Below are 13,263 nucleotides of genomic sequence, written 5' to 3'. Positions count from 1 at the left end.
AGCACCAAATATCTTTCTCTTAAGTAATATGCATATTTTAAATGATTAAACTTTTCGATGAAATTTTAGTAAGTAGCCTATATCATATTGTGTGGCTTTCTAATTTTTTTCTTTTTTGTTTCAGTCATATATGTATCTGCTCATTTACTAAATTCCAGATAAGGGTAGGGAAGTTATCTTTATGCCCTTTTTCCACTTTCATCACTACAAATTTTACAAAATATCCTTGAACTTTATTTTTACAAACCCAAATTTTACCTATTCTTACCCCTAATTCCCAGGAGGATTGTCATATTTACTCAAGGCTCACCTTGAAAAGGAAGTAGGATATTAGATAAAGGGATGGCTGATCATATATTTGCAAACTGTTTTAGGACATGACTGTTTTTAACCCAGATATTCATATGCCCAACCCAAATTAAGATTTGGGGTATAAGCCAAAATTTGGTGAATGAAGCTATAAGATCCTTCTCAAAACAGCTACAAGTAAAGTTAATGTAAATACTCTCCACTATCATAAAATGCCATAAAATGGCACAGTGGTAAAAAAAAGAAAATCCACCTGCCAATGCAGGAGACACAAAAGACACGGGGTTTGATCCCTGGGTTGGGAAGATCCCTGGGTCGGGAAGATTCCCAGGTCAGGAAGATACCCTGGAGGAGGAAATGACAACCCATTCCAGTATTCTTGCTTGGAAAAATTCCACGGACAGAGGAGCCTGGTGGGATACAGGCCATGGGGTTGCAGTCTGTTAGGACTGAACATGCATCACAAAATAGCTAACATTTTCCTTCCCAACCCAAATTCTGCACATTTCACAATTATCTCAGTATCTCTCTCTCTCTTCACACACACACACACACACACACACACACACACACACACACAGACTCCTTGAGGGGAGCAAAAGTCCTGCCCTGATTTCATCAAGTAGGAATAGAAAGTTATTTTCATCATAGCCATTTTACTTCAAATGAAAAAGTAGTGTCTATACTATCATGAAAATAGCTACTTTTAAAGGAAAAATTGAGCCCTAGCTCACTCTGGAGTGATTCTGGACCATTCTTCCCAGGATTAGCAACCACTCTATTTGAATTTTTCCTTGTTAAACATTTTAGTGTTAAACATTGCCCTAATTGGCGGGCATAATTCTTTCAGATGGAATCTAAAAGAACTACGATTCTTCAATTTGAGTGCTTATCACAGTGAGGGTGCTTTTCAAACGTTCAGCTTGCCCCCAGTGTTTGACTCAGTCTCTGGGGGTGTGGCTAGAGATCTGAAGATTCAGTTCAGTTCAGTTCAGTCGCTCAGTCATGTACGACTCTTTGCGACCCCATGAATTGCAGCATGCCAGGCCTCCCCGACCGTCACCAACTCCTGGAGTTCACTCAAACTCACATCCATCGAGTCGGTGATGCCTTCCAGCCATCTCATCCTCTGTCATCTCCTTCTCTTCTTGCCCCCAATCCCTCTCAGCATCAGAGTCTTTTCCAATGAGTCAACACTTCGCACGAGGTAGCCAGAGTACTGGAGTTTCAGCTTTAGCATCATTTCTTGCAAAGAAATCCCAGGACTGATCTCCCTTAGAATGGACTGGTTGGATCTCCTTGCAGTCCAAGGGACTCTTAAGAGTCTTCTCCAACACCACAGTTCAAAAGCATCAATTCTTCGGCACTCAGCTTTCTTCACAGTCCAACTCTCACATCCATATGTGACCACTGGACAAACCATAGCCTTGACTAGACGGACCTTTGTTGACAAAGTAATGTCTCTGCTTTTGAATATGCTCTCTAGGTTGGTCATAACTTTTCTTCCAAGGAGTAAGCGTCTTTTAATTTCATGGCTGCAGTCACCATCTGCAGTGATTTTGGAGCCCCCCTAAGTAAAGTCTGACACTGTTTCCACTGTTTCCCCATCTATTTGCCATGAAGTGATGGGACTGGATGCCATGATCTTCATTTTCTGAATGTTGAGCTTTAAGCCAACTTTTTCACTCTCCTCTTTCACTTTCATCAAGAGGTGTTTTAGTTCCTCTTCACTTGCTGCCATAAGGGTGGTGTCATCTGCATATCTGAGGTTATTGATATTTCTCCCGGCAATCTTGATTCCAGCTTGTGCTTCGCCCAGCCCAGTATTTCACATGATGTACTCTGCATATAAGTTAAATAACCAAGGTGACAATATGCAGCCTTGACGCACTCCTTTTCTTATTTGGAACCAGTCTGTTGTTCCATGTCCAGTTCTAACTGTTGCTTCCTGACCTGCATATAGGTTTCTCAAGAGGCAGGTCAGGTGGTCTGGTATTCCCATCTGTTTCAGAATTTTCCACAGTTTATTGTGGTCCACACAGTCAAAGGCTTTGGCTTAGTCAAAAAAGCAGAAATAGATGTTTTTCTGGAACTCTTGCTTTTCCAATGATCCAGAGGATGTTGGCAATTTGATCTCTGGTTCCTCTGCCTTTTCTAAAACCAGCTTTAACGTCTGGAAGTTCACGGTTCACGTATTGCTGAAGTCTGGCTTGGAGAATTTTGAGCATTACTTTACTAGCGTGTGAGATGAGTGCAATTGTGCGTATTAATCTGAGTTAATTGGCACAGCAGGAAATGCTCTGCTCCCTACACGCCCAAGAGGAGTAACTATTGCACCCACATCACCAAGGTTTAATAGCTGTATCTTCGGGACCCGCCACAGTCAACCTCCCTGATGGTCAAGCTAGCCAGCTGCGCCCCAGGACAAGGTGACGGCAGCATCGTTTTTCTACCAGGATGCGGCCTGGAAACTGCTTCTCAGCCAGTTCCGCTATAACCATGTGGTCGCCCAAGGCAACCACAAGGTCGATGAGAAAGATAAAAGTAAATATGTAACCAGTGCCTGGGTCGAAGCTGGCAAACGTCTAATCAGTCATTTGGAGGTTCAAAATCTAAAAATTATACTTAAAGGAAGAAAGTAATTAACCCCCCACCCCCATCCTGGCAGATTCGCGTCCGGGGGTGAAGCGAGGGGCGGTACATCCGGGTCACGTGGGCTGACTGCTTTGACCTTCCCCGCAGCTCGGCCATTTTGTCCCAGTCAGTCTCGAGGCTGCGGCTGCGGAGGAAGCACCTGAGGAGGAGCTGCAAAGATGCTGTCCGTGCGCGTCGCCGCTGCCGTGGCCCGCGCCCTCCCTCGGCGAGCGGGGCTGGTGAGCACGGGAGGCTGGCTGGAGGGAGGGTCCAGTCAGCGGCGGGGGGCGATTACACCGGCTCGGGCTCTCTTTCCGTGCGGAGGGTGAGGGGCTGTGGCGGGCGGCGCCATCTTGCCCCGCTGGCCGCTCGGCCTGGCCTGGGCTGTCGGCGAAGGGCTCTTTTGCTCGCCCGGTGCCGGAGGGTGCAGGGTGCTGCATTGACAGTGACCTTCGTGCTTTCTGGAGATGGCGCCTCGGAACGATTCCAGTCTTCGTCCGAGAGGCCGGAGAGGGGCCTTGGATGAAGGTCAGGGCTGGGGCGCTAGTTTCCCGAGGCCTGCTCCGAAACGGGGAGCCTGGGTCCCACTGACTCCCCGGCCTTCCTCGCTGAAGGTCAGAGCACTGTTGTCAGCCCGGGTTGAAGCAAGGTAGGGAGCATCGCGTGAAGGTCAGCAGGCCCCGGCATTTCACCTCCTCCCGAGGTCGGTTCAGAGAAAAGCAATAAATGAAGGTGCCTTTCTTAATGCTTCTATATGCGATCTCTTAGTGCCGAATAGCGAAACGATCGTGAAAACACCGTACAGGTGCAAATACGCGTTTCAGTGCGGGCGCCACCCTGACAGCGGAGGAGCTGGCTTCCAAACTGTCTCACTGGGCAGACTTCCGTTGCCGGTGCTTTGACTTGTTTTAAGATTTCATCCTTGAGGAATGTTAGTGACTGAAAACTCAAGTAAAATAGAACATAGTTTGGGAGAATCTCTTGAAGGTCAGTGCCCTTCATTACTTAAATCCCTTGAAGTTAAGGACATAACCCCTAAAGGTTATGTAAACGCTTTGACATTTACTTGTGTTTTCATCTTCAGAGTAATCTCAGCTTGGAAAGCTAAATAAATTCGTTGGCCATTTACTGCCCTAACACAACCGCTGATAACATCTTGGATTTCTATTAACAAAAACAAAAAAGTACTCAAGGACATTCATCCTAGTCCTGTAGAAGGGAATGCCTTCAGAATACGCCTTGACCAAGCACAGTTGTAGGAGGGTCCGGATTCCTGCAGGATTTGTTGAAGGGAGTTTTTTTGAAAAGCATATTGCCATATCTCTTAGTTTCTAACCAAACTCAACATTTAGAGGCTTTTTAAGATTAGAATAGAAAATCTATTGAGATTTGCCCCATTTAGGAAGCAGTTTATAAAATTGAGGATTTCCACAACTCAATTGAAATACATTTAAAGTCAAAATAATATTTATCTGGTGCCTTTAAAAGGAAAGATACTTTGTTAGCAGTTGCTTTTTAGTGTAATTACAGTGTACCAGGAACTTCATTAACAAATTTTCATGTATATCGATAAATGCTTTTTCACGTGATTAATATTTGTGCTGATAATTTGATCATGCCAAGCCTGCATTTGTTTAAGCTTGCTAATTTTATAAAGGCTTTTTTTTAAAATCAGATTTTTAAAGAAAATTTCTTGCACTAGGTCTCCAAAAATGCTTTGGGATCATCCTTCATTGCTGCAAGGAACCTGCATGCCTCTAACTCTCGTCTTCAGAAAACCGGTAAGTCATTATTTCTGTGTCTGGACCACACTTACTGTCTTGTTACTAAATGATAAATGTTAGGTTACATACCTGCTGGGAATATTTTTTGGATTTTTTTCCATTAGTGAATTTTTTTCTCTCAATTTTAGTTACTGTGGAAGTTTAGATTCTGAACCCATAATATGCCGTTTAGCTCTATTTTGGTAGGTTCCCTTCTAGTGAAATGAACTGTAATTATTTATTTCTCTTCATGGGAGCACAGGTTCTTTTTTGTTGTAATGAATACTTCTTGGTCCGTATCAGTATATGTCAGGTGGTAGGCTCCTTTCTGACCTATGAACCCTTTCCTAATAGACATTGGGAAAAGACGATGTGTTTCAAAAACAGGAACTGGTAACCTATACCTGGCAGTCTGAATTTGCACATTGTAAATGCAATAGAGAAATGAGGAGGTACACTTAAGAAGATTCTGTAGGTTGGGAAATTTTTTTGAGATGTGCATTAGGGCTTTTGAAATACAGTTAGGTATCGTCTGTATGCCAAGATGAGGAATATAATACATGCTTCCCTTGAAAGGGAGAAATAACAGCTTTTCATCACTATTTGAAAGTGGGCGTTCTAATGAATTTTTTCCTTGGCTGAAATGATTAAAGTTTGAAGAAGAAATTACCCTTTTTTTGTCAAAGTGAGGTGACATAAATGAACTTTCAAAATGCAGGGGCTGTCAGTACTTATATTTTGTTAAACAGTTGGGGTGTTTTTGTTTTTGGCTGAGTGACTTGTGGGATCTTACTTCCCCCAGCAGGGATTGAGCCTGGGCCTTTGGCACTGAAAGCACGGAGTCCTAGCCAGTGGACTGCCAGGGAATTCCTAAGCAGTTGCCTTTTAAGATATACTTTTTATAGAATTTAGCCAAAAAATTCAAGTTTCAGATTTCTTAAGAGATTATACCAAAAAATTAGGAGATAGAAAATATTTATTTTAGGGATATTGCTTAATTTGATTAGCTCCTTACCTGGTTTGTTTGTCTCGTGAAGTTTTCTCTCAGTCTCGTTTTCATAGTGGTAGGTATCAAGCTTCTTTTAAAGAATGTTAATTTTAGAATACAATTTGATTATTATGATCACAACTATAGTTTATATGTTGTTGGGGAAATGAGTTTTGAAAAGATCTTTGGACCAGGCTGTTTTTTGTAATGAAATTGTCCTCTCTTAATAGGCACTGCTGAGGTGTCCTCTATTCTTGAAGAGCGCATTCTTGGAGCTGATACCTCTGTTGACCTTGAAGAGACTGGGCGTGTTTTAAGTATTGGTGATGGTATTGCCCGGGTACATGGGCTAAGAAATGTTCAAGCAGAAGAAATGGTAGAGTTTTCTTCAGGTTTAAAGGTAAATTGTAAAGTGAGATTTTATAGTTTTAGCATTGGTGTTTCCTCCGTTATTTAGTAATTAAGAGATTGTGTCACTTTTTTTTTAAACTTTGAATTCGAGTCTGCTTCAGAGATTTTGTGTTTGTCATTACTATAGATTGTGAATAGAGTAAATTTTTTTGTTAACCAAACTTGTATCCTCTGGACTAATTTATGCATAAGTTGTAACCATTAGCACTGAAATACAAAATTGGGTAAATCTTCAACCAGATTGTGAAAAGCTCAAGTCTGTTCGTAGCTGTTAAGATCATTCTATAACAAAAGCATTTGATTAGTTAAATTCATTTTTGGCAGAAAGTTGGAAGTCACTGACTGTATTTTTTGTAGGAGTAGACCTGTTGTTGAGATGTGAGCTAGTGGTATAGCTATCAAAGCACTAACAATAGAAGTGTGCTTTTTCCTATTAGATTATTGTAGTTGGCCAGTAAGATGAGAAGTCAGAGTTGTTGGAGTCATGGGTTCTCTTGACAAAAGCAGAGTTATGATATCCAGGTGGACCAGGGGCAGTAGAATTACCCACTAATCACATAGATGGGGGAGGATCGTCTTGGTTCTCTTGCTGGTGTCCAGTATGGAAAAAGAACCTGTTGGTGTGAAAGACTGATTATGGAGCCAAATGTTTTATCAGTAGCTCTCAGACCTTGGCTAAAAATTACCCTTTGATCTATCGTATCTTTGAAAGGTTAGGCTGAAATAGAGGAACTCATTTTCATTTAACTTTTAAAGATCTAGGAGTCCAGACTGATAACTGTCTGAAATAACTTTTGCCATGAAGGAAATGTTTTATAGATATGGATATGGTAACTACTGAAGTTTCTCTGACTTGGGTAACAGGGCAATTACTAATTTGAATTTTAAATAGCCATATGATGTTAGTGGCTACTCTGTTGAACATTAGAGATTTAGACTAAAGGTTTTGTACTTGCAATGGTATTCCATGGTACTCCTCTATATTTACTCTGTAATTCTTGAGAGCTTTATTTATTGATCAGATTCAGTTCCTGGACTAGCCTTTTTGCATTGATTATGTATGAGCTAGGGACCTAAAATCTTACCATTTTGAAATATGATGAGATGACCCAGCACTGTTCTGTTGAACAGATTTGTTCTTGATTAGGTAGCTTTTAATTTCACTTTTTACTGATTTGATGGATATAGGTTCTTACTAGATAATCTTTAAAAAAGATTGTTTATGAGTTCTCACAGATGTAAATCAAGTGTGTCTTCCTAGTTGACCCTGACACTTTACTTCATACTGGTCACCCCATTCAAAAACTGCAGTCAAAGGAAATGCAGTGGAAGAAGCTTAAGCAGTTCAGTTTCTTTGCTTGTTTTAGTTTCTAGAGGGTGTGGTAAGGTGCATGTTTGGCTTATAATTTTAAACTCTGATTATTCGAGGGAACTTGACAAGTGTTTATCGAAGATTGGTGGAAAAATAGAAGTGAACCAGATCTGAAAAGTTGGTATTGCTCCCCCTTCCATTTTCACATGTAGTGTAGGTGTATGGGAAGAAGTGCCACTCTGGCTTCATGGATGTTCATTTATGTCTTTTGTATAGGGTATGTCTCTGAACTTGGAGCCTGACAATGTTGGTGTTGTCGTGTTTGGAAATGATAAACTTATTAAGGAAGGAGATATTGTGAAGAGAACTGGGGCTATTGTAGATGTTCCAGTTGGCGAGGAGCTGCTGGGTCGTGTAGTCGATGCCCTTGGTAATGCCATTGATGGAAAGGTAGGTTTAACATTTATTGGATTTGGTTGTAGCTTCAAAACAAAGAGCCAAATTGATTGTTCTGGGATTTCTTCTTATTGTTTAACAGGGTCCAATTGGTTCCAAGGCCCGAAGACGAGTTGGCTTGAAAGCCCCTGGGATCATTCCTCGAATTTCTGTGCGGGAACCAATGCAAACTGGCATTAAGGCTGTGGATAGCTTGGTGCCGATTGGCCGTGGTCAGCGTGAGCTGATTATTGGTGACCGACAGACTGGGTAAAGACTTAACAGCTTGTTAAAAGTTCTAACTAAAACATGCTCTATTGAAAGATTACCTTTAGACTTGGAATGGTAGATATTAATACTTCGGCTATATGACGAGAGTAGACTGTAATATGAGAGTAACTTGTAGTGGAATTTAAGTTGGGGAGTTCTTTGAAGTACTTAGTAAGGTTTATGTTTCTTTTTTCTTACAGCAAAACGTCAATTGCTATTGACACAATCATTAACCAGAAACGATTCAATGATGGAACTGATGAAAAGAAGAAGCTGTACTGTATCTATGTTGCTATTGGTCAAAAGAGATCCACTGTTGCCCAGTTGGTGAAGAGACTTACAGATGCAGGTATTAAGGAATTTCAGTCTCATTGCAGTTATCTGGGGTGCTGCAAATCTTAGACTAGCTTATGATTATAATGAAGTCTGATTTTAATTACTCCCTAATGAATTCAAATTTCTACTAATACAAGTCAGTACAAAAGTAGTAAGTAAAACACTATATCAGTAGTATAAAGGAGCAGTAACTTAAGTTTTCTTAGTTTCTTTAAAGTAGAAGCTATTAGACTGGGTAATCTTAATAGTAATGACAGTAGTAAAGTGCTTAATTTTTATTTTAGTAGCATCTAATTTAAAATCACAGTATTAATAATCGTGTACAACTTAATGTTTATTTTCTTCTCAGATGCCATGAAGTACACCATTGTGGTTTCAGCTACTGCTTCAGATGCTGCCCCACTTCAGTACCTGGCTCCTTATTCTGGGTGTTCAATGGGAGAATATTTTAGGGATAATGGCAAACATGCTTTGATCATTTATGATGACTTATCTAAACAGGTCAAAAGAAATGTACTTTTAGACGTGTTTATATGTTTGTATGTGTTTATATGTTTGTATGTGGTAGTTGACAAATGTAGCTCCTGTCTAATAGGTGAGCATTTTTCTATACTGTAGGCGGTTGCTTATCGTCAGATGTCTCTGCTGCTCCGCCGACCCCCGGGTCGTGAGGCCTATCCTGGTGATGTATTCTACCTGCACTCCCGACTCCTGGAGAGAGCAGCTAAAATGAACGATGCTTTTGGTGGTGGCTCCTTGACTGCTCTACCAGTCATCGAAACGCAAGCTGGTGATGTGTCTGCTTACATTCCAACAAATGTCATTTCCATCACTGATGGACAGGTATTATTTTTATGATGAAATAAGTGTGAAAACTTTGGTGATTTCAAGGCAGCAATTGAGACTGGTAGTCTTGAACTAATTTGTTAAATTCCTTTTACTTTTCATTATGGAAAAACCTCAATTGTAAAGAGAATAGTATAATGAAACCCCACATATTCCACCTATTTATGTATTGATGGTATAGTATACTTCATTCTTGCTTTCTTTTTCCCCACGGTTCTCTTTTGTGTACAATTTTGAAGCAAATCCTAGAGAGATCACATCACTTCATCAGTTTAAGTTTTAATGTAAATATGGTACCTAATTTTTTTGCATATCACCTCCTCATCTCAGCAGTGGAATATACAGGACGATTTTGAGTTGTGAAAGATTTGAGGAGCTCTTTAGGATAAGAAGCCATTTAGCATTCTTCAGTTTTGGGGCTTCAGTTTTTGCTATAGTGACTTAATTGTGAAAATAATTGATTTCTTTAAGCTTGCTGATATGCCTCTGAATTTTCCTTACATTGTAGATCTTCTTGGAAACAGAATTGTTCTACAAAGGTATCCGCCCTGCCATTAATGTTGGTTTGTCTGTGTCCCGTGTTGGATCTGCTGCCCAAACCAGGGCCATGAAACAGGTAATTTGTATCACTTTGTCATTAGGTTAAAAATAAAAATGTTATTTGTATGGTGGTCTGTGTCATTGAAGTATTTTCGTATTGTTTGAGTTAACCCTTTCTATGTTTCAGGTGGCAGGTACCATGAAACTGGAGTTGGCTCAGTATCGTGAGGTTGCTGCTTTTGCCCAGTTCGGTTCTGACCTTGATGCTGCCACTCAACAACTCTTGAGTCGTGGTGTGCGTTTGACTGAGTTGCTCAAGCAAGGACAGTATTGTGAGTTGTACATTTGGTCAAGTTCCTACTCTGTTAGGACCTGGGACTATCACAAAGCTCCTTACAAACAGTAGTATGTGTCATTACCTTTGATTAAAGATGTTGCCTTTTGAATATGATTGATACCTGTTTTAATTAAAGTACAGTCATTATTTCAATGGAAATGTTAGGAAGGGTATAATTATAATAATACCTTTCTTTTGGAAATTAAGACATAGTAGACTGTATGTCTCCCCACCATTGCCTTGGCTATATACGTGTGGAATCTGGCAGATTTAAAAGAATGTTGAAGGTGAAGCTCGCTCACTCATATCCGACTCTTCGACCCTATGGACTTTGCCAGGCCATAATGCTGGAGTGGGTAGCCTTTCCCTTCTCCAGGGGATCTTCCCAACCCAGGGATTTGAACCCAGGTCTCCCATATTGCAGGCAGATTCTTTACCAGCTGAGCCACAAGGGATAACTAATAGATAACTAATAAACTAATAATTAATAAAGAATAACTAATAAAGAATGTTAGTGTTGGGAATTCCCCAGTGGTCCAATGGTTAGGACCTCTGTATTCTCGCTGCCAAGGGCCTGGCTTCTATCCCTGGTTGTGGAACTAAGATCTTGCAAGCTATGTGGTGCAGCCAAAAATATCTTCCTATAAAATTTCAGCAAGTTGTTTATACCCAAAACAATCCTGTTGGGTGATGTATAGTGCTCATGGAATAAGTGCAAAGATTGTACTTCAAGGCTTACCAATAAGGAAAAAACTGTTTCTCCAGTGAGGTGGGAAGAAGTACTAATATGGAATTTCTACTTGTGAAGTTCCGTGATCTATGGAGACATTTTAATAATTTGTGGAAAAAAATAAGTCTCTAACTGGGAACAATGGCATGCATTTGTTGAGCAACTTCTTTTCATTTCAGCTCCCATGGCTATTGAAGAGCAAGTGGCTGTTATCTATGCGGGTGTCAGGGGGTATCTTGACAAGCTGGAGCCCAGCAAGATCACAAAATTTGAGAATGCTTTCTTGTCGCACGTTATCAGCCAACATCAAACTCTGTTGGGCAAAATCAGGTATGAACACAACTGATGTCTCCTTTTCTTGTAAGCTTTAAAATAAAAAGTCTTGTTAAAATTCTTTTGTATTCTGTAATTAGGTTAGTCATTGAATTTTTGCCCAGGTCACAACTGATCTGCTTTTGTTTTCAAATAGGACCGATGGAAAGATCTCAGAAGAGGCAGATGCAAAGCTGAAAGAGATTGTAACAAACTTCTTGGCTGGATTTGAAGCTTAAACTCCTGTGGATTCACATCAAATGCCAGTTTGGTTTTGTCATTGTTTCTTCTAGTTCCATTTGTAAAAGGATTACTCCAATACTGCAGATGTACAGTAATCACATTAAAATAAAGGTTCCATGTTGCTTGGTGGTTTTGTATAGTTTGATTCTTTAAAAGAACTGAGGTTACTTTAAGGAATTGGTAAATATGTTTCTTAGCTTTTTTTACTAATTAAAGTTAGCAGGCCTACATAATATTTATGACTGAATTCTTTGCACGATCCCAGAGTGTTTTGTGATTGATTAAAGAGAAATTCACTAACTGGACATAAGAGGCAAAGTTCATATTTGATAATGTGAAAAGCCTGACTGGCTTCTCTGCCCAGAAGACTGATCTGCATGAAGAGGTACTGTAATCGGTAAAATAAAATAGGGCAACTAAGGTTTTCAAAGAAATGAAAAAAAAAATGCTAAGTGAAGAATAAAAGATCAGGGCAAAAATTGTGAAAGTGGGTATCAGAATGAATAAAATTGTGAACATGTCAATATCTTTGCTTTAACTTAGTACGCTGCAGTTCTTATTATAAAGTGATCAGGTTTTCATGTTTGGTCTTAGGAAATCTTTACAGTCACAGAGATAACTATTTTCTGTTAAGAGTTGTGAAGATTTGCTGTCACCTAAGAGCTTAATTCACATATTAGAGTTCTTCAGAGAAATGAAACATAAGTGTAGTTGTACAGAGAGATTATAGTGTTGGCAAATTTGAAAGGTTAGGTGGGCAGGTTGGAGACTTAGGGAAGTGTTCCATTTGGAGGTACAATTCCTTCTCCCACAGTAGACCTCAGGTTTTTCAATGGCAATGAGACCCACCCTTATGGAGAGTAATGGACTTCACTCGAAGTCTAATGCTTTTTTATTAAAGTGTTAATCATCTAAAAAATACCTTCACATGGGACTTCCCTGGTAGTCCAGTGATAGATTGTCCTCCCCCCCAACCAAAAAAAAACAAACCCTTCACAGCAATACTGAAACAAAAACGGTACCATAGGCAGAGCCAAGGATAGGGCTGTTGATGAAAAAAATGGCAATCTTGTTTGTCTACCCCCAACTTCCTGCTCTCTAAAAGCAGCTGACTTTATTTCTTCTGTCAATTGTGTATTGCAGTTTTTATTGTGCCACTTTTACATTATATACGTGATCTGTTGATTTCACCCAGTAGTTAAGAATTTTGCATGTGGACACACTATACACCGTGTCTATTTATCATTATAGTGTAGATTATGATTTGGGATAAAGAGAAATTTTGCTTATATGACAGCTGAAGAAAGCCAAAATGTTTATTTTTACCTTCCTCTCAGAATCTGGATACACAGAAAATTTTAAGATCTAGTTTTTAAAAACTGTTTTGACTGCGTTGGGTCTTTGTTGCTTGGCTGGGGCTTTCTCTAGCTGCCGTGCATGGACTTCTCTTGACAGGCTCTAGGTGGGTGGACTGCAGAGCATGGGCCCACCTCTGCTGCATGTGGACTCTTATGGCCCAGGGGTGGAACCCGTGTACCTTGCAGTGGCAGGTGGATTCTGCTCCACTGCACCACTAAGGAAGTCCCCAAACAGTTGTAGTTTAATTTGTCTGGTGGTAATGAGACCAACACATCAAGTATGCCTTGTGAAGAGTGTGAGTTTGCTCATGTAGACCAGTCTGTGCATAAGCTGTATGAATTTGGAAAGTCATTTAAGTCTGATCATGTGGATTGAGTTGTGGCCCTTTCCCTAATTTTATTTACCTAAAGTTCAGCTCATTCTATTGCTGAAGCTCAT

At 40.2% G+C, this 13,263-nt stretch overlaps 1 protein-coding gene across 1 annotated transcript; it reads left to right on the top strand.

Annotated features, from left to right (window-relative positions):
• On the top strand, positions 2,862 to 11,595 carry ATP5A1 (ATP synthase, H+ transporting, mitochondrial F1 complex, alpha subunit 1, cardiac muscle). The gene is made up of 12 exons (XM_018039617.1): positions 2,862 to 3,182; positions 4,646 to 4,724; positions 5,925 to 6,094; positions 7,694 to 7,867; positions 7,956 to 8,122; positions 8,323 to 8,471; positions 8,808 to 8,959; positions 9,077 to 9,301; positions 9,813 to 9,920; positions 10,032 to 10,176; positions 11,091 to 11,241; positions 11,381 to 11,595. Exons 1-12 carry the CDS (start codon positions 3,123 to 3,125, stop codon positions 11,460 to 11,462), a joined length of 1,662 nt encoding a protein of 553 aa, XP_017895106.1. The 5' UTR covers positions 2,862 to 3,122; the 3' UTR covers positions 11,463 to 11,595.

The sequence above is a fragment of the Capra hircus genome, chromosome 24 (genome assembly GCF_001704415.2).
Source record: "Capra hircus breed San Clemente chromosome 24, ASM170441v1, whole genome shotgun sequence".
NCBI classification, from domain to species: Eukaryota; Metazoa; Chordata; class Mammalia; order Artiodactyla; family Bovidae; genus Capra; species Capra hircus.
The sequence above is the reverse complement of the archived record's forward strand: the minus strand, read 5'-3'. Positions and strand labels throughout refer to the sequence as shown.

Excerpts from the sequence above, each read along its gene's own strand:
- ATP5A1 (XM_018039617.1), top strand. The coding sequence starts at position 3,123 with ATGCTGTCCGTGCGCGTCGCCGCTGCCGTGGCCCGCGCCCTCCCTCGG. Across the intron at positions 8,123-8,322 it reads ATTGGTGACCGACAGACTGG|CAAAACGTCAATTGCTATTG; the intron begins GTAAAGACTTAA and ends TTTTTCTTACAG. Across the intron at positions 11,242-11,380 it reads ACTCTGTTGGGCAAAATCAG|GACCGATGGAAAGATCTCAG; the intron begins GTATGAACACAA and ends GTTTTCAAATAG.